The sequence below is a fragment of the Talpa europaea genome, assembly GCF_964194135.1.
Source record: "Talpa europaea genome assembly, chromosome: 10".
NCBI lineage: Eukaryota > Metazoa > Chordata > Mammalia > Eulipotyphla > Talpidae > Talpa > Talpa europaea.
This window is the reverse complement of record NC_140077.1, coordinates 94409509-94432747: the sequence shown is the minus strand read 5'-3', so window position 1 is coordinate 94432747 and position 23239 is coordinate 94409509. Positions and strand designations below refer to the sequence as shown.

The 23239-nt window shown below is 53.1% G+C and overlaps 1 protein-coding gene across 1 annotated transcript in view; it reads left to right on the top strand.

The window, feature by feature from the left end:
* PEBP4 (phosphatidylethanolamine binding protein 4) overlaps positions 1–12378 on the top strand; it is a gene marked incomplete at both ends in the record, with an annotated part of 186445 nt that extends 174067 nt beyond the window's left edge. The window contains 3 exons of the mRNA XM_084245565.1: positions 8994–9147; positions 10649–10673; positions 12286–12378. Of these exons, the coding sequence (XP_084101691.1) occupies positions 8994–9147; positions 10649–10673; positions 12286–12378 (272 nt within the window). The remainder of the gene's footprint in view (positions 1–8993; positions 9148–10648; positions 10674–12285) is intronic.
* Between the last annotated feature and the right edge of the window lie 10861 nt (positions 12379–23239).

The window sequence follows — 23239 nt, the reverse complement described above, 5'->3', positions numbered from 1 at the left end:
ATATACTTTTATATATATATATATATACTTTTTTAAAGATTTATTTATTTATGCATACAAGAGCTGGGGCACAGGCCAGAGATGCAGGGGGTGAGAGGATTCACCAGAGACAGAGTAGGGAACAGAACAGGCAATTCTGAAATACACTGCTGAGGGGAGTAGCAAGCGAGACAGGAGAGGTCTACCTCGCCATGTGGGTTTCTCCCTGGCTGGCCAGGGATCAAACTCGTGTTGCAGAGGCTGCGGATCACTTCATAGTGCGGTGCTTAACCCTTTGGGCCACCAGGGAGGCCCTATTTTATATATTTTTTACATCATTTTTCATTTTTGCACAATGTGTGCATTTTCATCTTGGTTATAGTCCCCATACAATTCCCACCCCCCTTGTTTTGATCCTACTCCCTTCTCCCCCTCACCCCCTCATAGTGTGTCTCTGGTTTATAGTTGTTTGTTGATTTTGATTTTTCCTGGTCCCTTATTTAGGTTTTCTAAATTCCTGCTATGAGTGAGACAATTCGGTATTTTTCTTTTCCTTTCTGACTTATTTCACTGAGCATGATCCCTTCCCGCTCCATCCATGTTGCTGCAAAATGCATGAGTTTATCTTTTTTGATTGCTGAGTAATAGTCCATTGATTTTTTTTTTTTTTAAGTGAGAAGGAGCACCCTTTGCCAGAGGGCAGTGATGGCAATAAAAGGAGAAAAAAGTGAAAGATTGTGGAGGCCCTGGAAAGCCGGCAGTGGCGTCCACACAAAAACCACTCTTTGGAGATGATTCACCTGGAGGGCTAGGCAGGTGGGACCAGAGCAAGGGAACCGGAGGCCACTGGAGGCATGGAGACATGTGGTGTGGAGGAACCCCAGGGTGATTGCAAAAGCCAAAGTGGCCCTTGCACAATGTAGGGACTCCAAAGGCCTGGAGCTCATTGAGGCACCTGGATAGTGCTTCAAGGACTCAGGATGCCCAGGCTGAGCCAGTCCTCAGGAGGCCAGGGCATGGAACTCCACCAAAGAACCCAGGCCCTGGGGCTTGCTGTGGTCTAGTTTCTTTCCCAAGGGAAGAAAACAGAGAGAGGGGTTTGTCATGGGGTATGTGTGGTGTAACCAGCCACTTGTATCCCCCGGGTGAACAGTCAAGTATAACGTCTAGAAATTGGAAGGGTAAGGTCAGTATGCAGGAGTCAGGTAGAGGGGCATCTGTGAAGGGATGTTACCTCAGCCCAGTCCTGTGGCCATCACTACTCTCCCACTGTGGGGCTGAGGTATGAGTGAGAAGGGAGTACGAGATTACTCTGTGTGATCCTGTGGAGGGGGGTGGTGTGGCTCCGAACCAGAGTCTGAAACCCCACTTTGTCCTGTGACCCCAGGATGACACACATGGGGTGAGCAAGGGGGAGATCTTGAGAACCGAACTCTTGTGCTGTGACCTTGTTGGGTGAGCCTCCCATCCCTGGACCTCAGTTTCTTCATCATCAAGATGTAGGGGTTGGACTGGCTGGTGCACCGTTGACTGATACTTAACAGATATGCTCCCAGGTTAGGAGCGTTCTAGCTCCCCTCACCCCAATTTCTGCCAAACAAATGCAGACAGCAGTTATCAGGCCTGCCAACCCCACACACTTCTGGGTGGAGGCCATAGACCATATATGGGGCTTCCAGAACCACAGCAAGGGCCCCACACAGGGATTTAGAGCTGCTTTGCTTCTAGTTCCTGAACTGTCCCACATCTCCAGCCCCCCTTTTCTCACCACTACACAGCTCCTACCTCTCGCGCATTCTCTCCACCACACCTGGCCCGGGTCCCTCTCTGTGTCCTCACGGACAATGCCAGGTGCCACGTACGCGCTGTGCTGGTGCCTGTGCCTATAAAGTGAGTCAAGCAGATTGTGACCCTGCTCCCATGAATATATGGTGTCCCCCGGGGTAGCTCTGTGGACAAATGTAACTCGCAGAGAGTTGAGGGTAATACTCAAAAAACTCAAGCATGAACATATCCCCACTGTGGGGGGCAGTGGAGGGGAGGGAGAGGATGTTGAAGCCAAAAGGGCCTAAACCACCGTGGTCAGAGCTGACCCAGCTTCACTCACATTTGTCCCAAGACCACACTTACCTTCCCCACTTTGGATCTGGCGTCATCACAGGCCTGTGATAGACGGGGCTCCCTGCCTCCCCACCCAAAGCCTGGTGACCTCTGGGTTCCTCCGTGATTCACAATGGTTTTTCCATACATCTTCCTTCTTCCACAACTTTGGATTTGATGTCAAGACTTCTAGGTTCTAGAGGAAACAACTGGACGTGTTGAGGAAGACGTGTCTAGAGAGGGTCCCCACACCCAGCATCCACTCGTACCTCCCATGCCACAGTGCCCATTAACTTCTGGTTTTTTTATTCTCACCAGCCTGACCCACTCTCACCAGCACTGCTCGGCCTCTGCCTGCCAACCTGGGCATATTGTTTCTCTCCTACCCCCAAACCTGGATGCTTTGCCCATCTCCAGAACATTTTCCTGCTTATAATCTCCATGAGATTCTTCAAAGTAACCCCATAGGCCTGTTTTCTCTTAGTCGACCAGACCCAGCCTCCCCTCGCTGATGTCTGTCTCTTCACACTCACGTAACTTTTCACTGTACTTCCTTAGTCATCTGCTTTTACCTCTTTTGTATTACTCAATTGCTCTTCACTCGCCTGGGTCCTACCTTCACCGTGAGACTATAAATTCCTCGAAGGGAGAGCTCACCTCGGTCTTTTGTTTCCTTTTCACCAGCTGTCCTGTGTTCAGCCCACTGTGGACTTTCAGTCAATGAGTGTGTTTGTGTTTGGGACACACCCACATATGCACATTGACAAGCCACGCGTGCGCGCGCAGACCCACACATTCTCACACCCCCACGTTCCCAAACGTTCCTCATCATCAGCTTCCTTCACCACCTGAGAAGGCAGCCACGGTGTGAGCACCGTGCCCACAGATGACAACGTCAGTAGCCACATCCTCCCAACACCGGGCAGGCCAGGCCCTGACACACGGCCTCCTGCCAGCCAGCCCTCCCCTCAGCCATGCCGGGTGGCCAGCTCAGTGGCTCTCTCCCCCGCAGGCAAACGAGGACACTGAAGCCCAGAACAGTGAGTGACTTCCTTGGCCAAGGTGCACAGTTGATAGCAAGTTAACTTCCTTCAGACGGCAGGGCTCTCGGCGCCTGTCACCAACTCTCCCCATACCTTCTCCCTGCCACCCAGACCACCAGGCTTCTGGGGACTGGTGTGGGGACAGAGAGGAAACAAGCCCATCCTGCTGCCCTGGGAGTTTGTGGTCAGCAGAGTGGCCACAGAGGAGGTACACCCACGTACCCCTTCTGTGGAAAAAGCTATGGCAAAGTGCTATGTGGAGATTCCCAAGGAGCTGTGGTCTCCCTCATGCCACACTTCAGCCACCTCGCCCAGAGGTGTCACGAGCCGACCTCATGCTCCTCTCACAAGTAAGCTGGGGAAATCCCCTCTTTGCCCCAAGAAGTGACGTGCCACAGCTTGCCCAGGAAGCCACTCCAAGGCAATGAGCACAGGAGTGTCCCACAATGCCAAGGAAGCTAACGGGCCATGCCAAGCCACCGCCTTCTGGGACAGGGGCTGGAACTAGGGGGAGACTGCACAGAGACTATTCCTTGCAAAGTGGGAGACAATGGGAGGAGAGGAGCAGAGAATGCTCCTGGGGTCCCAGGCCAAGCAGCCATAACTCTCTCCTCAGCTCCATAGGCACCTGAATTGAGCAGCAACTGGGGTCAGAGAGGAGGGACGGGCAGAGACTTGCCACACCTTGAGGTTTAAGTCTCGCTTGTGGCATCTAAAGGCCTTCAGGGCACCGTGGGTGATTGAGACAAGGGGTGTTGTAGGGAAAAGTTGTTAAGCACAGGCCAAGGCATGAAGGCAGCAGATCTCGGAGCAGCGTCAACAGTAGGAGGCACTGATGTGAGGGCCCAAGGTTGGGAGGAAATCCACCAGGTCCTATGGCAGTGAGGGGAGAGCACATGGTGTTGGCAAAAGCAGAGGGAAGGAGGCCCTGCCTGGAGACCAGCCCCAAACACACACTCAGACAGACACAAACACACACAGCCCACTGCAAAACAGCCTCTACCCTCCGCCATGACCTCCCATGGTGGTTCACCTGGCCAGGCCCCAGAATCCCCCAGGGCCCAGCCCCTGAGTCACTGTGTGGGCTTGTGTCAGGCGGCCCTCTTCTGCCTCTGAAGGGCCCCACCCACCTGGCAGAGCGGGTAGGACAGGGGGCCTGGCAGCGACCCAGATGGGGCCATCCTGGGCAACTCTCAGACAGGCGCCCTAGCTAGCAACTACCTGCAATCTCCGTAGGCCTGAGGCAGCCCACTTCCAGAAGCATGCCCCAATCAAGCCAAGCATCAACAGTCAAAGACAATATTGAACAATCATCAAGAAACCACAGATAATCCCCAAATTTCACCCAGAACTCCAGCCAACCAACACCACCACCAAATGATGAAATTGATAACTGGGGGCCTAAATTGACAGCTTCAAGTCTCCTCTCCTCTCCCTCTCTTCCTCACACCCACCCCTATGCACAGGATGGAGGAGGTGGCCTGCCAGGTGCCCAGGGGATCCACTTACCTGGGCAAAGAGGAATTGCACCTGCACTCTCCAGTTCTCCTCTCAAGAGGAGACTAAGATAACCCCTCACCACCCAGGAACTCCCCCTGGCATCCCCACCAAAGTCCAAGTGGTCCCCTCTGCCCCAAGCCTCTCAAGGCTGCAGGATCAGCCACTCAGCAAATATTCTCCAGAAGTAATTGAATGTGATGGAACGAGGGTTTTTCAGCTCCTGAGTGGAAGTCTCTGGATGTCATTTAATGGCACAAAGAATAAAAGGCTCAAGCCTCCCGCCTACCACCGCCAGGACATCATTAATCTCAGCAGAAAGGCATCAGCGCTTCCATCACTGCAGCCAGCCCTGCGAAGTGCCAGACAAATTACAGACCTGAGCTGGGCGCTGGGGGGGGCGGCTATTAGGCTGGTGTTCAATTTTTATTTTTTCTTCAGGGCCAATGTCCCCTGACAAGAAGCAGCAGTGCCCTCCCTAGGGGGAGAGGAAGGGAGTCCAGGGACGAGGGTGGCCACCTGGGTTAGACACAGCTCACTTGCCACAGAGCCTGCCCAGGAGGTGCTGAGCAGGGCAGGCAGAGGAGACCCATCCCAAGGACCCCCTTGTTCTCCAGTCCTCCCAAATGGAGGCTTCCCGACCCCATTTTTCCAGGCTGAGAGGGAAGCACCTGAGGGCCCTGGGAAGACCAAAGGACAAATCAGGCGGAAAATGTCCCTTGACAAGAGGAAGGCACTCAGGGAAGGCTGTGCTGTTGGCCTGCTGGGGACCCCAGGGGGTGTGGCCTGGGCTAGGGCCTCGTTTGGGGGGGGGAGGGGCTGCAAAGTCCTGCTGCTGGCCAAGGCCCCACTTTATGGGCCTAACTCATTACTAGTCCAGTGTTAATTGTCATAAGCTGACGGCGGGCAGGATTGGAGGTGCTGACAGATCCCAGGAGGTAGCCGTCAGTGTTAGGGGGTCTCCAAAGCCAGAGTCTGAGATTCCCCTCTGCTTAGAGTATCCACATTCTGGCAAAGGAACTAGTTGACACCCCCATTCTCCAGAGTCCTATGGGAAGGGAAGGGCTAGACTAGGTGTGCTGTCACCTTCTCAGTCCCCCAGATGCCTGTTGAACCCTAATAGGCCCAATGTGGATGTCCAGCCCCACATGATGAGCCACTCCCAAACAGTGGAGAGCCAGCCCCACAGATTTGGGGATCTGAGGGTGGAGAGTTGTGACTGTCCAGACCTGCCCCAGGGCCATTCCCCCAAACATTCCAGCTATTCCGGAACTCAAACTCCAACGGTGAGCATGAAAGCTGGGAGTCCCTCTCCCGTTGTTGAAGATAGGGGTAGCTCAACATGCCACCACCACCCCCACATCTCTAGGTCAGGTTACCTAACTCCCCTTGGCCTATGTCTAGGATATCTGTTGCATCTAACATCTTCCTTATCAGCACTGGCCAGTAAGCGAGAGAAAGGCCTCTCAGCACAGCCACAGCCTATGGTTTTGTGGGGTGGGAATAGCGCCTCCTAGGGTTGTGCAGGAACCAGCCTGCCCACCCTACATGGTAGCCCTGCCCTGAACTCCACTGCCCTCTTCTTTCTCCCTCTGGCCTCCCACCACAGAGGCGTTTTGAATACACTCAACCCCAGCCCTGGTCCCAGGACGAGGCCTGTCTGGATGGGCCCAGGATACCGGGGGAGTGGTCCCAGCACAGACAGCAGAGCCGCCTCTTCCTGCATGGCAGCAACTCCCTGTGCCCAGGGGCCGGAGCAGCGCCATACAGGATGGGGCTTTCCTCCATGCAGTGACCACGAAAACCACAGCCTCTGCACTCCCCAGCTCTCCACACAAGCTGGAGGGCCTGACTCACCCCTCATCCTTCTAGAACTTGTACAGGGTCAGTTCCTCTGCCCTCTGTGGCAGGAAACGGGGGTGTAAGGAGTCACGGCCAAGCCAGGGGAGGAGGCAGCAGGAGGCCAGCAGCTGACTGCCCCATACCCTCCTGTGTCCCTCACGGGTCCTGGATTTGAGAAGAAAGTCAAGGACCACAAGGTTGTGGCAAATGGGACCTATAAGCCTCCCCACCCCACCCCCCCACCCCAGACACTCCAAGCTCAAGCAAGAGTAGTCTTCTGGGGCGGGGGGCCGAATCTGTGGAGAGGAGAGCAAGATCTCCCTCAGGGCACAGGGGATTTCTTTCCACCAGCTCGCCTAGATCTCGTGATGAGTTTCAATTCCTTCCTTGCCACCCCAGTTCCTTCCTGTCCTGCTCGGTGGGGAAGGCCCCCTTGTCCCCTTGCCTGCCACACACCACTTCACCCATGAGCCTCTTCCCTGGTGTGCACACACAGGCACACACATGCAAGGACACACACATGTACACAGACCCACATTTCCCCAGGGTCATGATAACATCACTTTTTTTCCAGTCAGTCAGGCTCCCTGGGTGCAGAGGCCAAGGCCAGGCCTTCTTCCCCTCTTTTCTTTCTCCTCCTCCTCCCCTTGGCTAAGCCACAGCCCAGTCACAGGAAAGGCTCTCTGAGCCAGTAGCCCTTCCCCCAAGAGAACTTTCACAGTCCCAGCTACCATTTCTCACAGGCCAAATCAGAGCCAGACGGGATTTGTGGGACCCTGAGGAGGCCCTTTCCCCATCTCGCTCCCTGAGAAGCCCCCCTCATTTGTGCAGGGGATAAAAATAATGCACTCCTTGTGAGGGCTAATAAATACACAAGGGGTACTTAGAACCTGGCACTTAGGAAGCACTATAGAGGTGTGTTGCTGCTGTTTAGTATTAGTATTATTAGTATTAGTGTTTTGTTTCTTGGGATTAAAAATGATCCTCTCGGGCCTCGCCGGTTGCACAGCAGGTTGAGCGCCACGCTGTGAAGCTGCGCGCAGCCTCTGCAGCTTGGGTTCGATTCCGGGCCCGCCAGGGAGATTCCCACATGGTGCTGCAGACCTCTCCTGTCTCGCCCGCTGCTCCCCTCAGCAGTGTCGTCGGGTCCATCTGCCCGTGAATCCTCTCACCCTCTTGAGCCTCTGGCCTGTGCTCCAGTTCTTGTATAAATAAATAAATCTTTAAAAAAAAAAAAAAAAAAAGATCCTCTCCTTGAAAATATCTTTGAAATGCAAACAGCTTTCAGAGGGAGTTAATGAAGCAACAAAGACTTAATGGACTTGCTTTCTTCATCCTTGAAAGGGTGGTAGGGGCAGACAGGCCACAGACAGGTATAGGGAGGCTTTGAGGACAGCCAAGATGCTGGCCTGGAAGTGTCAGGTTACTGCTCTTGAGTGTCCCAGGGCCTATATGCTCTGTTCCAGGCAAGGTCTTTCCCTGAGCTCTCTCCCGACCAAGGGAAGGTTGCTAGATTTAGCAAAAAGAAAAAAAAAAAGAGAGCGAGAGAGAAATACATGATGCCCAGTTAAATTTGAATTTTTGATAAACAAGGAAAATTTTTTAGTATAAGTATGCTCCACGCAATATGTGGGACATACTTACAATAACAAACTATCTGTTGTTTATCTGAAATTCAAATTTTACTGGCGTCCTGTATTTTATCTGGCAACTGGCCGCTGAGGGTGCCTGAGGCCCATGGTTTGGGAAACAAAAGCGTGGGAATATGCCTCTGACCACTTCCCTAGGCCTCTCCCCAGTGCCCGGGGCTGTGCCCTCCTTGCCCTACTACTAGGCTTGTTCAAACTTGCTCCAGAAGATGCACCTCCCCTCCCTCACTTTCCAGTGTTTTCTCCCTTGAGGAGGGTCCCCTCTGACATGGGTCTAGAGAAGCCCTGGCCTGGGGCCTCTGCCCCAGGCTCCACTCCTCTCTAAGATCCCGGTGATCAGGAGCCAGGCAGGGAAGAGATCCTGCCGCATGGGGTCTCCTGGGACATGGGGAGGAGGTCGGGATTTCTAGGGTTCTGGGAAAGCAACTGAAAGAATGCCCCTCTCAGTCCCATCAGCTGGCATGACCAGGTATGACGAAAAGAAGCATTAAGGCCTCATTCACCGGGTCAGGAGAGTCAAGAAAAGAGGTGGAGGAAGTGGGCAGCCTGTCTGATTAGGCATTACCTTTCTGCATGTGAAGGAGGTGGCAGAGTTCTGCTAAATGGAGAGCCCTGGGAGTCCATGACTCCCTCTGGACTCTTAATCCCCGTCCTCTGGGGAAGCTGGCAACTCTGCCCCTTCCAAGGCTCTCTGCTAACCTCAGGGGCCGCCCTGCAGTTAGGAGCCAGGTGGCACCCGCCCCCCTCCCTCCCCTCAGCCTAGTGACGCATGTGGTCCCCTACTGTCTCCATAACCCCAGAGCTGGCCCTCCCTGAAGATCCTGGGCAACTCTCAAGTCCATGGCTCTCTCACTGCCTCCCTACGGTCCCTTTGTCCTTCCAGGCTCTTGGAATATGGACAAATTTCTGAACCGCTTCCACCTGAGTGAACCTGAAGCAAGCACCCAGTTCACGACCCAGAATTACCAGGACTCGCCAAGTTTCGTGGCTCTCTCCGGAGGAGAAAACATTAAAACCAAGGACAATTCCAGAAAGAGGTAAACGCCTTCCAGACCTCAGACGTCACTTTGCAGGTGTCTACCTTGCCCAACACCAGTGGTCTGATTATGGAAACCCCTCTGGATAGGGAACCCTTCTCCAAATTAAAAAAGTCATGCAGGGCTTCCTGGTTGGATATTTTGCTTCTTAGCCTGTTCTCCAACAAGAAATCTACCAATGGCCAGCACTGGCAACTGGGGCTTTCCTGCACGTACACGTGGTTGTGGGCAGTGCACTGGAATAGATGGACGTGGCGGGGGTGGGGGGGTTCCATAATCCCAAACTGTCACTGAGGCTCTGTGACCTTGAATAAATCACCCTCCTCTGGTTCCTCAGCTGTGACATTAAGGTCAGAAGAAGCAGGGCAGGGATGGGGGGAGCTTTGGTTTATCACTGTGGTCCTTTCCAGCTTCAGCATCCAACACCATTTACTCAACACTTCTACCTGGTGCAGTAGCTGATTTTCACTCGACCCCAGGGATACGTGTACAACAGGGCAGATCCAACACGGAACTTGTCTCGCAGAGATCTCGGGCCAGTAGGGGCGGGAAAGCTGCACCCCATGACCACAAGCAAATTACAAGAGTGTGGCCGGGCTATGAGGGTGGAGGGCGCCTTCTTCACAACAGGGGGAGAGATAAAGGTTCAGGCAAATTCTCTAAAAGGACATGATGTTTAACTTCAGGGCTGAAGAGTAGGGGAGGGGCTCACTGTGAGCGGGAACAGGGTTGAGAACCTGCCAAAGAGAGGGAACACCTCCGAGCTCCTGTGGCTGGCAGGGGAATGTGTGGCATCTTCCAGGAAATGACAGGCTAGTGGTGTGGCCGGGGACAAGAATGGCTGGACAAAGACCCAGACAAGCCAAGTCTTGCAGCCATGCAAAGGTGTGGGTTGTACCCTGAAAGCAATGGACAATCACCAAATGGTAAGTCAGTTAGAGAGGACAGGGGTCATCATCTGACTTATGCTTTTAGAAAGCCATGATATCAGGCCTCCCCGGTGGCGCAGCGGTTGAGCGCTGGGTTGCGAAGCTGCTTGCAGCATCTGCAGCACCGGTTCAATCCCCGGCTGCTCCCCGGCCACCGGAGGAGGGTCCCGCATGGCGTGCAGACCTCTCTGCCGCCCGCTGCTCCCCTCAGCAGTGTACTTCGGTCCTTCTGCCTGCTCTGCTCCCCGCTCTGGCTCTGGTGAATTCTCTCACCCTCCCATGCTTCTGACTGTACCCAGTGCTTGTATAAATAAATAAAATAAATAAATAAAAATAAATCTTTAAAAATTAAAAAAAAAAAAAGAAAGCTATGATATCTATGAGAGAAGGGTTTGAGGTACAGAACTTCCTCTGGATGTCTCCTGGCATTCCCACCCAAAGGCCTCTGGGAGACACTCTTTACTACCATCTCATTCATCATGGTTTTTCAACCCCCACCCCCACCCCACAAAATGCCCCTCCACTCAGTTTTTCCCTCCAAGAGTTAATAACCCCCTCCTGCTGCAATACAGCAACATTGTGGACTCCTATGAGCAAGTGCCTTATGATCCCAGATGAAAGGGGCACATCAGGGGAGCTGCCCCCTGAGAGCCATGCCCGCATCAGCTGGAAGGCAGGAAGACCCTAGTCAGGCCCTCATCCCGGCTGAGCGCACCCTTAACTAGTTGAAAGCTTCTCGTGGCGGGAATCTGAGGTCACATGGGTGGGAGACTGAGTTTGTGAATGGGGAGGAAATTGGATTGAACTGCCCACTCCCAACTGACAGATTCAGCGCCCAGCCTATGTGACGGACACCAGATCCTTGTTCTCTAAAAGGGCATTTGATGCCAGCCCAGACAGCAGGAATTCCCACCCTTCTCTACCCTAGCAGACAAGCGTGCCAGCAGAGTTAGAACACAAAGCAAAAGGAAGTGTCCATTTGGAGTGTCATGGAAGGTGGCTCTGAAAGGATTTCCCGGGCATGTGTGAACCTTACACTCCCTGGGCCCTTCTCCCCACAGTGCCCACACCACCAGGCCAGAGTGTAATTGGTGCCCAAGAACAGGACAAATAGCAGGTCAGCTTCCTCGAGCAGCCCTAACTCAGACACATCCTCCCCTCTTCTGCTTTTAATTCCTTGTGGCAAGCATGTTTATTTTGGGCGAGGGAAAAAAATCGGATGTTTATCCTTCGAGGAAATTATCGGCTTGCTTTCCTTCCTTTTTTCCTCCTCCTATCATTTCCCCTGGTGTTTTGGCTTTTGGCTCAGCTGCAGGAGAGACCCCCACCCTCCTAGCCTCCGAATGTGAAAAAAATCCCAAACTGGCCCAGACTCTAAACTGAAGCCGGCCTGGCCACATGGCCCCTGGCAGCCACAGGGGAGGCTGCAGCGGCTGGGGAGAGGCGGAGGGGGAACATGGAGACCTTGGGGAAACCCACCCTGACTCAGCCCTCCGCCTGCAGAACTCCTTGGGCCCCTTTTCTTTTCACTACCTTCTCCACCAACAGCAAAATTAGCATGCGTATCCCCTATCTCCGATGAAACAGCTAAGAAAAATATAAGGGAGTATTAGTGACCCCTTTGCGGGGATAAGAAGGACGGATAACATCATCGTTATCAGATGCCATTTATTGTGTGCTCTCGGCCTACCAGGTACCAGACCAAATGCCCGACGTGTGGCATCTCACTTAAAGCATTCCTGTGCTGCCTAGCACCCACCGGGGCCTCCCTACACATGCGCTCATTCAGTTGTCACAAGCACCTAATCATATGGGTGGTGTTATTCTCATTTTATAGAGGAGGAGACTGGGAATCCATTAAGAAACCTACTCCCTGTTCCGTAACTAGCAGTGGTGGAGTCTGGTGTTAACTCAAGACTTCTCATTCTTAGCACGCAAGGGTAAACAGGGCCCTAATTTTACTCTCTGAGCTATATAAAATAAAGACCAGAGCTTCTGTTTATTCAGAAGCCACGGTGGGCCAAAGGCTAGAAGCTCCAGAGGAATTCAAGGGAAACTTCCCAAAGCAAAGCGTCTTCCCTACCCCCAGCTTCGGCTACCCCAGATCAAGTGTAATTTATGGGAACAGTCAGCTCTGAATACTCACATCAATGGCCTGTCCCAGCTCAAGGCCATACCACCTTCTCCCACCTGCCCACTCTCTCAACAGTTCACCACCCTTAATCCACTGGTGGAGGTGGAAATAGAGGTGGTGGTGGAGGTGGTGGGGGTGGTCATGGTGGAGGCAGTGGGTTTGAGATGAGGGCCAAGTAGATTTAAGACAGGAAGAGCCTGGTATATGCATTAGGTGGTACAGTTTTAAAAGCATAATTTCACTTACCTAGCAGACCTAGATTCATATAGAATTTCTACCCCTTGAGGGCCTCCCTCGTGGCGCAGGGGTTAAGACGCAACCTATGAAGCAATCCGCAGCCACTGCAGCACAAGTTCAATCCCTGGCCAGGGAGCTGCCCACATGGCACAGCAGACCTCTCCTGTCTTGCCCACTGCTCCCCTCAGCAGTGTATTTCAGAAGATCCACCTGTTCTGTTCCCCGCTCTATCTCTGGTGAATCCTCTCACCCCCCTCACCTCTGGCCTGTACCCCAGTTCTTATATGCATAAATAAATCTTTTAAAAAAAAGAATTTCTACCACTAGATAACCCTGTGACCTCTGGCAACTCCCTCAACTGTTCTGGACCTTTGTTTCAGCTATAAAAAACAGTATAACAAAAATAAATGAAAATGAGTGCCTACCTTAAAGATCTGCTACAATGGTTAAATGAGATAGCATGGAAGGCACCCAAGTACAATGCCTTGTATACAGGCTGTTCAGTAAATGCATGTTTTCCTCCTTTTCTTCCCTGCCTCCAGCTCACCTGCTTTTCTCCCTAGTCAGCTGGAGCGTGCAGCCAGGCTTAGGGTAATGGGAAAGAGCCACCCTCCCCAGATGAGAGACCTTCCCAAGAGATCCATCAGGGCTCTGCAGCCCCAGGGAAAAAACCAACTGTCAAGGGAGCCTCAAGCCCCAGCCCAGCATCCCCCACCCAAGCTCAGCAAAACATTGGGAGGCTTGGATCAGGAAAGACAACCCAGTTCCTTAGCAACTAACAAGCATTTCCCTGTAAAGACAAAGACCCTTCACTCAGACTGCTCCCTTCCCCCTGCCTCTCCAGGTGTCTGATAGATTTGCAGGATTGGGGCCAGGGGCTTCCCAACCCCCAGGAGGTCAAGGGTCTCTTTCTCCACTCTCCTAGCTCTCCTGATACTACCTGCAATTATCTCTCTGCACCTTTCATCCTGGTGCTAATTAACTTTCCCATCTACCCCCAGGAACAGCCTGGGAGATACATGAGCTGTGTACATACATGCACACACACATACACACACACACGCACACATGCACACGTGTAGGTACAAGCATGTGCACAAATATTCATATTTCCTTTTCTGAGACCCTCACTCCAATTTAGAGACCAGGAAACTAAGGTCAGAGAGCGAAGCCAATTCCTTGTGGTCCTATCTGCCTCCTCAGGACTTGGAGGGAGAATAAGAGCTGAAGAGGCTGCTTCCAGGGGAGGGGGGATAAGGTCCCTGAGGATCTAGGTGGATGAGGGACCAGGAAGCGAAAAGTCTTTCAAAAGGACTGAAGGAAGCCCAAGCCAGAACAGGGGCTTGGTTCTAGGTGCCACCGTGGTGCCACCAGAAGCTGCCCTGCTCCACAGAGAGGACGTTTCAAAGAGGGGGAAGAATATTTCCATAGAAAAGGAAGGGAAGAGAATAAAATCAAAAAGAAAGGCATGGCCTGATATAACTGAAAAAACCACTGACCAAGAGTAAAAACCTGATGTTCGTGCCAGGGCTGCCATCGCTGCTGTGTGAGCCTGGGCAGGTTGCCACCCTCTCTGGGCTTCAGCCTCCTCATCTCTGAAACAGCTTGGGATGGCTTGCTCTGTGGCCCCATCTAGCCAAATAGTCTGCAATTTTATGGTTATTGTGGAGAATAGGAGAGAAAGTCACTATCATTGTCCTTTTGAACTGTGGGGTGGGGGTGGGGTGGAGTGCGTGAAGCCACCAGAACAGGACAGAATGAGCAGTCTTGGAATTAAGAATAAAAAAGCCAAGTTTTTTTTGGCTGCAAGAACTAGGAAACCCCATTGGGAGGCCAAATTAAAAAGGAGTTTCAGATATAGGAAGCCAGGGACGTTTCAGATTTAGGAAGCCAGGGACCTTGGGATTTCGGGGGACCCTGATTCCAGAAGCAGCAGCCAGCAACAGAGCTCATCTTCCCCAGATCCAGGTGGAGGAAATCCATGGAGGGAAGGCCCTGCATTTGCACTCAAGGACAGAGGGGAGAAATGTGACTTGGGGACCTCCCAAGGTGTTCTCAATGAGGGCAGGCCCCAGAACCACCTCCTTATGTCCTCATGAGCTAGAGTCCACCCCACTGACCTAAGTCAATTGGATGGAGAGAGGGCTTGAAAGAAAGAGGCTGAGCCCGTCAGAAAGGCAGGTGGAGCAGGACACTGAAGGCCAACACTTTCTTGCAATGAAAGTTGGCAGGGAGCTGGTGGGCCTGGGCAGAAGGGCCAACCAGTATGGACAGCACCGTAAAGGGGTTCAAATACTCTGCTCCCACCCACACTCACACAGATACACACATACACGCACACGCTGCTCATACCACTCATTCTCACACACTCAACCACCCACACTCATTTTGCACACACACACACACACACACACACAGAGAAACAGTTGGATGGAGACATTCAAGTCTCTATAAAGCAAGGGATTCGTTGTATGCCTGTTGTGGACATAAAGCCACAGAGCCAGTCACTCTTAGTATTGCTGGAGACTCAGCTATTCGCCAAAAAGTGAAGGGAAGCACTTCCTGTGTGGCGAGAGAAAATGCGGACAGAACCAGTCACTGGGTTGAGGTCTCGAGGAGTTCAGCACCGGAAAAGAGCCGTAGGAAAATGGCTGACAAGTCAGAGAGGGGGAAGCTTTCAAGCTGCCTCTAGTGGGGCAAGGGGCCTTGAGGGAAGGCCTGACAGGGCTGCAGCTAGGCACACATGAAAACAAAAACTGGCTGGTCCCCAGCCAGCGCTTCCACAGGTATGCAGGCTCCCACCTGGAGTTCACTAAGCTACCCTCAATAAGCTACCCTCAAACCCTGGTCCAGAGACGCAACTACATTTGCCCATTGGACACTGGTCACCACTGTCCAGAGCTCGCCTCCCCGCATGCCCAGAGATCAGGCCCTGCCCTTCCACACATACACAAACGTGCACGCGCACACTTACACACACCTCTACTATACGCATCCTGCACACATACTGTAAATACACCAGCCCACACAGAATCACATGGTGTACGCACCCGCTAGACACTCCAGGGTTCCGACTCTGCCAAGCTCTTTCTAGACATCCATGCAAGCTGTGTGTGCATGCATTGTTCAGCCCGGGCAGTCTCGAACGTCAGGTTTGCAATGTACATGCAGTCTGTAGATATGTGTGCCCACTTGGTTCACAACCTACACACACACCTTCCCACAGTGACAGACTCGCCATCTCTTGGGTTATACTAAAGACCAGATGAGCACTGACCCCACCTCTCCCTGTGGAGTCTCCTGATGCTTCAGATGCGTTTGGTTTGGGGATAAGTATGGGGGAGTATGGGGAGGTCCTGGCAGAAGGGGACAGGCCTTCCCCTGAAGTCCACAAGGAAGGCAACCAGACACACATCCACCCCCCAGCAGCCCCACCTCTGGCCCCTTGGCTGCTGCCAGACCAGGGAAAGGAGAAGCTAAAAGTGTCCAATCTGAATTGCTAAATTGGTCCTCACTGGAGAAAGGGAAGCACGTCAGTTCCCTGGGGAAGTGGCCGAGCCCAGGGTGGCCACAGCCCCTGGGCTTCTACTCCGATGGAAAAAAAAGTTGCTCAAATAGATCTGACGCTTTGTTTTCGAACCCAAAATACCCTGTGGTGGCTGCCGGAAGTGTGACCACGGGAGGGAAGTGGAGGTGGGGGGGGGTGTTAGTTTGAGTTTCCATTGCAAAGACTTTTTCTTTCGTTTGGGGTCTAGAAGCTACTTTCCCCCTCATCCGAGAGGGTTGGTACAAGAAGGGAGTGAGTGTCTGAGATTTGGGGCTGGGGTACCAGAGCCACAGCACCCTTGGCCCGCCGCCACGCCTTCTCCCAGGCCTGGGTAAAGGACCTTGTCCTCCTGCACTGTTTTTTCTCAGGCCACCTGGTGGCAGGCGGGAAGCCCACCCCAGAAGAGAGGCTGATGCTGGGCAAGAGGCCAAAGGGCAAGTCATTTTGTCTTCAGAGACCTGACTTTCCTTAGTGGACTTTGATGTCATCTCTTATTGCAAAGATTATTTACACAGAATTTTTCAAAGAGGGTCCAGTGAATGCGCTGGCCTATAGCACAGACCACACATCCATCCGCCTAGGTACCTTGACGTCTGTGCCCCTGGTGCCAGCTCTAAGAGGCAAGGATCTCACCATGGGCTCCCCATCACTTTCTCTCCCATCAGTCTAATGTATTTTTCCTCACATCACTTATCTCCAGCTGGTATACATTTCCTTACTGCCCATCTCCACCCCAGCCTCGACTCTCCAAGCCAGTAAGGACTGTTTGCAGCACTGCTGTATGGCCAGTCCCTGGCACAGAATTGGTGCACAGTGAATAACTGTCAAGTCTTGAAAACGCAGAGGCATAGCACATCAACTGCAGGAACCTGTTCATTCAAAAAAGTTGAGACCTGCCAGACAGGGGTGCTGGGTGGGGTCTGAGTGGGGCTGGGACGGTGTAGTGTGGGGACGCAGTGGACAGTCAGAAGCAGTTCCTTCCTGTGGAACCTTGGGGCTGGAGAGGGGGGGGTCAGACATTTGGCAAAGAATTACACAATTTTTTCTCTTTAAAGAAAAAAAGGTTAGTGGGATTGCGGCGAGACCTAGGAGTGTGTTGGGGCGTACCTGGCTGGGTCACGGGAAAGGCTTTTCTGAGTAAGTCATGACCAAGGCGAAGAATGAATGCCCTCGAGGACACCGCGGTCCTGGAGCAAAGGCGGCTGTGGAATGGCGTTAGCGGGCCGCCAAGGCTGGCAGCCCCTGTCTCTCGCCCCCACCCCCACAAGCTCCCCCCTCCCCCAGTACCCAACACCCGGGATTCGAACTGGTGGCCGGCCAGGGACGCCGAGAGGCGCCACCCGCGGCCGGCCGGGGGCCAGTGAACCGGGCTGCAGTTCAGAGGCAGCCGCGCGCGCCCTCGGTCCCTGGGTGATATTTACCAGCTTTTAATGACGGCGGGGTAATCACCCTAATGAAAAACTCCCTCGGGGCTCAGGGCAGCCAGACTGCGATGAGGAAACCGGGAGGCATTTCGGAGCCGCCGGTGACTCACGCTGAGTGTGCGGCGCAAGCCGGCCGGCCACTGGGCGCGAAGGACGCGGCCCGGCCCGGCCCTGCTCTGCCCTGCCCTGCGCGCCACTACAGCGCAGCCGGGGGCAAGCCGGGAGCCGAGACCCGAGACCCGGCGCACCCCGCCTTTCCCGGACCAGAGCCGGCCTTTGTCCCGCCAGCCCGACCCTCCACTACCACCCTTGGCTAGGCCAGGAGCTGAGACTTTCTCTTCCACTGCCCCAGTCTCCTGAGCCCTCGCGCCACACAGGACCTCAGCTCCCCAGCGGCCTGAGCTTGGGAAGGAGGCGCTCTGGTGCTCTCACCACACCCCGGAGGTGCCAGGCTCTGCAGCGCTTAGATTCAGTCTCCTAACCACACATTCTTGGCCCGTGCCTCAGTTTACCCACTGAATAGCAGTGGCTCAAGATTCTCCACACTGCACCACCCCCCACCCTGCCCCCGGGTGGCAGGAGTATTAATTACAGTTTGTTCCTGGCTTTGAAGATGAAAAATACCAAGGATCATTACCACTCAATTAACGGGGCTATTACCACTTGAGTTTATGTCTGATTAATCCTACCCCACCCCCAACCGAGGATCCACTGGACTCCCCAAGCTCCTCCTTTCTCACCCAGAGTTCGCTTCCTTTCCTGTTCTACTGCTGGCATGAGGAAGGGGGCCTGGTAGAGTGTCTGGCACCTTCGTTCTTTAATAATTTATGGCGCACCCCCTTAAGGGTAACCATCACACCGTAAGCCAGGTTCTAGCTGAGTTACAGCCATGAAGGATCCAGACACAAGCCTTTGTCTTCCTGAAGCCGCTGGGATCTAGCTGTTCTCTCTTGCCCTCGAAAATTGCTCCCTAGTCCTCACAAGAAACAATAATCAGACCTAGGCCAGGCACTCTGCGTGGAGAAGTCCTGTAAGGACACCGCGAATGGGCTCTAGTTTCAGAAATGAAAGTGAGAGCTTGGGGTGGCATACAGAGTCTCCCGACCTATCTCTCCCTTCCTCACTTATGGGCCTTAGCCACTCCTCCAGGCCTTGACCAAGCTGCCCTCTCTCCATCAGCTCTCCCCCTCTCCCTGAGCAAGTCCCTTCCCCAAGCCAGCAGTGGTCTTTCCCCCTCAGACCTCCCTGCCAGCCTCTCCTTTGAGAGGCTTCTGTCCTGTATCTGAAGACTTCCAGCAGAGCCTCCTCCCTCACTTCACTGTAAACTCCCTGACAGCAGAATCCCAGTTTCAAGTCTGTGTCGCATTGTCCCATTGACATTTGGTTCTAGGAGACATCTCCCCAAATGGAATTCTAGCAGATACCACCCCCACCCCCATCCTGTGTGGTGGGAGGTGGGTTATAGGTGCAGTTGGGGGAATATTTCAGAATCATCAGCTTGGACACTGGGGTTGAGTGGGTGAACACGCTTGTATGCAGCATCTACTGTGGATAGGCAGTGTACGTGCTAGGGAGACAGACTTGAATAACACCTAATCCCTGCCCCCAGGGAACCCGGATAGCCATCTCGCTAATAATCCTGCAGTATCTGAGAGGTGGAGAGAGTATGCCCCTTGTCCTGTGCCCATCTACACTGAGCCCTAGCTGGGAAGATCACACCATCCATCAGGCTGATAGGCAGACTCCCCGTGGGTGCTCGCTGACCTGTATTGTTCCTCCAGCCTCCGCGCAGCAGAACGGAACTTAAAAACGTCAGTCCTTTACCCCAGTGACTGTAAAGCAGGTTTCACTTTCTAGGAGAGCTTCAGCATGAGAAAGATCAGGGAGCCCTGCCTATACCATCTGGTGAGAGAGGATGCTAATACAACTGAGAAGCTTGAATTCTGGGCCCAAAAGATTCATTTTCTGATTTCCCTAGACTCCAAAACTTTGATTGCATAGAACAGCAAAGAAGAAACCAGAAACTTGCCCCCAGCTCCTCACCTTAATGGGTGAGGCCAAGGACCTGCTGTTCTCTGAGGCTGAGGGGAGAGTCCTGACACTGGGGGATGATGAGAGACCAGGCTCTAGGGCCCATACCTGTCTCTGGTTTTCCCAAGGATGGGGGGAGGGAGAGGAAGCTGCCAGCCTCTTGGATCCAGCACCTAACCCATGAGTGAAGCTCCCCTAACAGCGTTCCCACTGTCCCCCCATACTCATACCTTTTCCGGTTCATTTAAGATAACAAAGTTCCTCTTTCCAAAAAGCCCCATCCCCAAGAGCCCTTTCTGCAAAGTGCCATCCCTCCCAACTGAGAAGGGGCCTGCCCCCAGTGGCCCCCAGGGGCAATTATAGGCCCTCCGAGGCACATGACCCCACTTACCCTCCATGAACAACCGCTGAGCTAAGACAACAACGTTCCCATTACAAAACCTTATCCCCTGAACCCGTCCTCCTCCTCTTCTCTGAGGATCCTAGCCCAAACCTTACAGAACCCCAAATATGATTAGAAATGTCTGCACGTTGCTTCCTCCCAGATTAACAAAGCTGGGAGGAATCTTGAGGTGTGTTATCCAGTCCTGCCATCTGTCAGAAACCAGGAACAAGACCTGACCCAAAATCACACAGGTAATTTAAGCAGAACCCAGAGCTCCAGGCCAGGTCTTGCACTTTCCACGTGCCACATGGCACGCTTTCCCAGTGTCACCTTCAAGGAGCCCCTGCCCACACCCAACGTGGACCTGAACTCATCCTCTGGACCCCACACAGCAGTTATTGACTGCCCTGGACCTGAGTATGAGGAGGATTCTCTGGGCCACTTTGCCTTTCCTACCCCCACCCCACCACACAAATGTTTCTTTGTTACAGAAATTTCTCCCTTCGCTCATTAGACTCTCCTGAAAACTGCTTGAAGTCTGATCCAAAAAAAAAAAAAAAAACACATTCAACAAGGTTATGGGTTCATTTGACTTAGGCACAAACAGGTGTTTAAGATGGAAGTGTGTGATCAGCTTCTAGAAGGATCCAGGGGCCTCTGAGACAGCCCAGGGCAGTGGGACTTGGCCTCAAAGTGGCACCATTGCCATTCTCCCCACTGAGAGCCCCGACCTCCTGTTGCCTCCTTCCCCTCCCCCACCACTTGTTGACTCCTGAGGGGTGCAGGTGGGGAGCCTTTCTCCTGCCCTTTGCCTTTTCCACAGGTTTATACCTATCTGTCCGCCTACCCTCATCTCTTTTCTTTCCCCTGACAGCCTTGAGGGTGAAATTAAGAGCAGGAGCTTTACCCTGAGTTCAAATCTCAGTTCGGCCACTTCCTGGCCAGTTATCTTCTATCTAGCTATTCAGACTCTTTCTGATATCTTAGCTCTTTCATAGGGACCCTATAACCCCATCCTCTGAAAGCTGGAAGCTCCCACCATCCTCACGTGATACCCAACGGACTCAACGCAGAGTGCTACCCTCAAAAAGTCTTCTTGTGTGCCAACATCCCCTTCTGCGAGTTCCAGACAAAAAGCACCTAGACTCAGAAATGTCATTATAGCAGAATGGCTATGACCTCTAGAATGCAGGGATGACTGGCCAGGGAGATGACCTGTCCATCTCTTGTGAAGGTCCTCAAGGGTACCCCAAAAGGAAAGCAATGGAGAATTGTCATTCATGAGCAATCCACCGGGAAGCCTGGTACACAAGTGCCTCGTATGGTTTGAGGAGCCCAGGACACCCTCTGTATCCCCGAATCTCCCATACCTTCGTATTGGGCTCCATCCCCCACAATCAGACCTTATTCTGTGAGCACATAGGAGCACCTATCATTTTCCAGGCATCATGCTAAACACAGGACTTCTTCCCCTTGGGGTCTGTATCACCCTCTCTAACTAAGCATTTCCTTTTAAACGCAAATAACCTCAGTGAGGGGCAATGCATTAAATTGTTAACACCTCAGTTCAAATTAATTGGAGGGGGGTGTGGTCTTCTAAGACAGCAGAGAACAACTAACTAAAGGGGAGCTAAAGTTCAGAAGTGATGGTGGAACTAAGTAGCTAGGCAGAGCAGCAACCTTGCCGTCTGTGGTGGATTTCTAGGTCCACTTCTCCTACTTTTAGCTTTTTGCAGAGACAAACACACCCATCCACATCCACCGACACGAATGGCAGCAGTTCCCGTAAGCTCAGCTGGCCAGGCTAACTAGGTTCCATGGGAGACAGCAAGGGGGCTGGGTGGCCTTGGCTGTGCACTGGAGGGGCCAGGCCTGCCTTTCACCATCTCCAGGGTGAGGATGCCCGCCCTGAACTAGTGCCTACTCGCTCCCCGACAAGTCCAGGGCTTGGAGTTCAGGCAATTAGGCCTTAGGCAATCTCACCAGAGCCCGCCAATAAAACTGAGACAATCACCCTCAGCCCCTGTTGAGAAGGGAGAGAAGAAAGAAGAAGGCAGGAAAAGAGAAAAGTGTATTTTCTGTGCTGAATTCAAGACTTTTGCCGAGCAGACCAAAGAATGCTATTAGTCCCTGAGCAGTCACTCCAAACACCCATACCATGCTGCATAGCCAGAACTGCCCCTCCTGCCGCAGGATCCTGGCCTCTGTCACCGCCTTCCAGGGTGACAAGGAACACCTCTGTGGACAGCAACCTGAAAAGGAGCCGGGCAGTGCAGAGGGAAGCTATCCTTGCAGAGGGAGGCTTCCCCAACATGCTTCTGTCCATGGCAGAGGAGGGAAGGGCACAGACCCCCACTTCACCCCAGGAGCCACAACCGCCCTCTCCAAAAGGCTAGAAGGGTGCTCCAGGGTGGTAAAGAGCAACTGAGTGTCTTCTTTGTACCCTGCCTTATGCCATCACCAGCTGTTGAGAGTTCACCCCTTGTCTGAGCACTGCAGGGCAAGGCCCATTCCTTGGCCATCTTTGCATTGGAGGAGTCCCCAGCAGGGACCTGAGTACAAATAGGACTTTTCCTGTCCCCCTAAATAATAAACACTAATATTTCTCTTATGAGATCCCACTGATAAGGGCTGGGGCTCCACACCTGGCACTCCCACATCACCTAAACTCACTCCTAGGACACACAGGGAAGACGGCTTTTCTGGCACATGGTGTAATGGGGGAGAATTAGGTGTAACAATAATAATTGTCATTTACTGAGTGCTTGCTAGGGGTCTGACATAAGTATTTTATGAGGATTATCTAATGTAATGCTTCCTAAGGAGTAGGTACTATTATTATCCCATTTTACAGACAAAAAACTGAGGATGAGAAAGAAATTCAGAAATGGACCCAAGGTTTCAGTGAAACTTTAATGAACACTACTTAACTGAACAGAAGTCGTTCTGTGACAAGATCTAGCCAGGAGGGGATGGGCATCTTGTCCCAGAAGACTCAGATCCAGTCTCACCGACATATAGGCCGGCAGTGGGGCAGGCGGGCAAGCCCTGTTACACGCTCTTCTTTGGGGGTGCAACTAGTCCAACGAGGCTCAAAGTGTTTGGAGATCATCTCTGGGGTGGGTACACGCCCCACCTTCCCCCTGGCCTGTGAGCTTTCCAGGAGACCAAAGGTTCCCACTGCCTCTGACTTTCCTAACGCGGGCCGCTGGGACCGGAATCTGCAGCCCCTACAGGTCCCAACAGGTGAGGGGCGGAAAGTGCACCCTGGTAAGGGGCTCCGGAGTTGCGCGGGGTGACCCAGAAGCCTCTGGCTTCCTTCCCCCAGCCCTGCAGGCTAAGCTGCCTCGTGCGGGGAGACGTGGGCACTGCAGTTAACACCCGGGCCTGCCGCTCGCCCTGGGC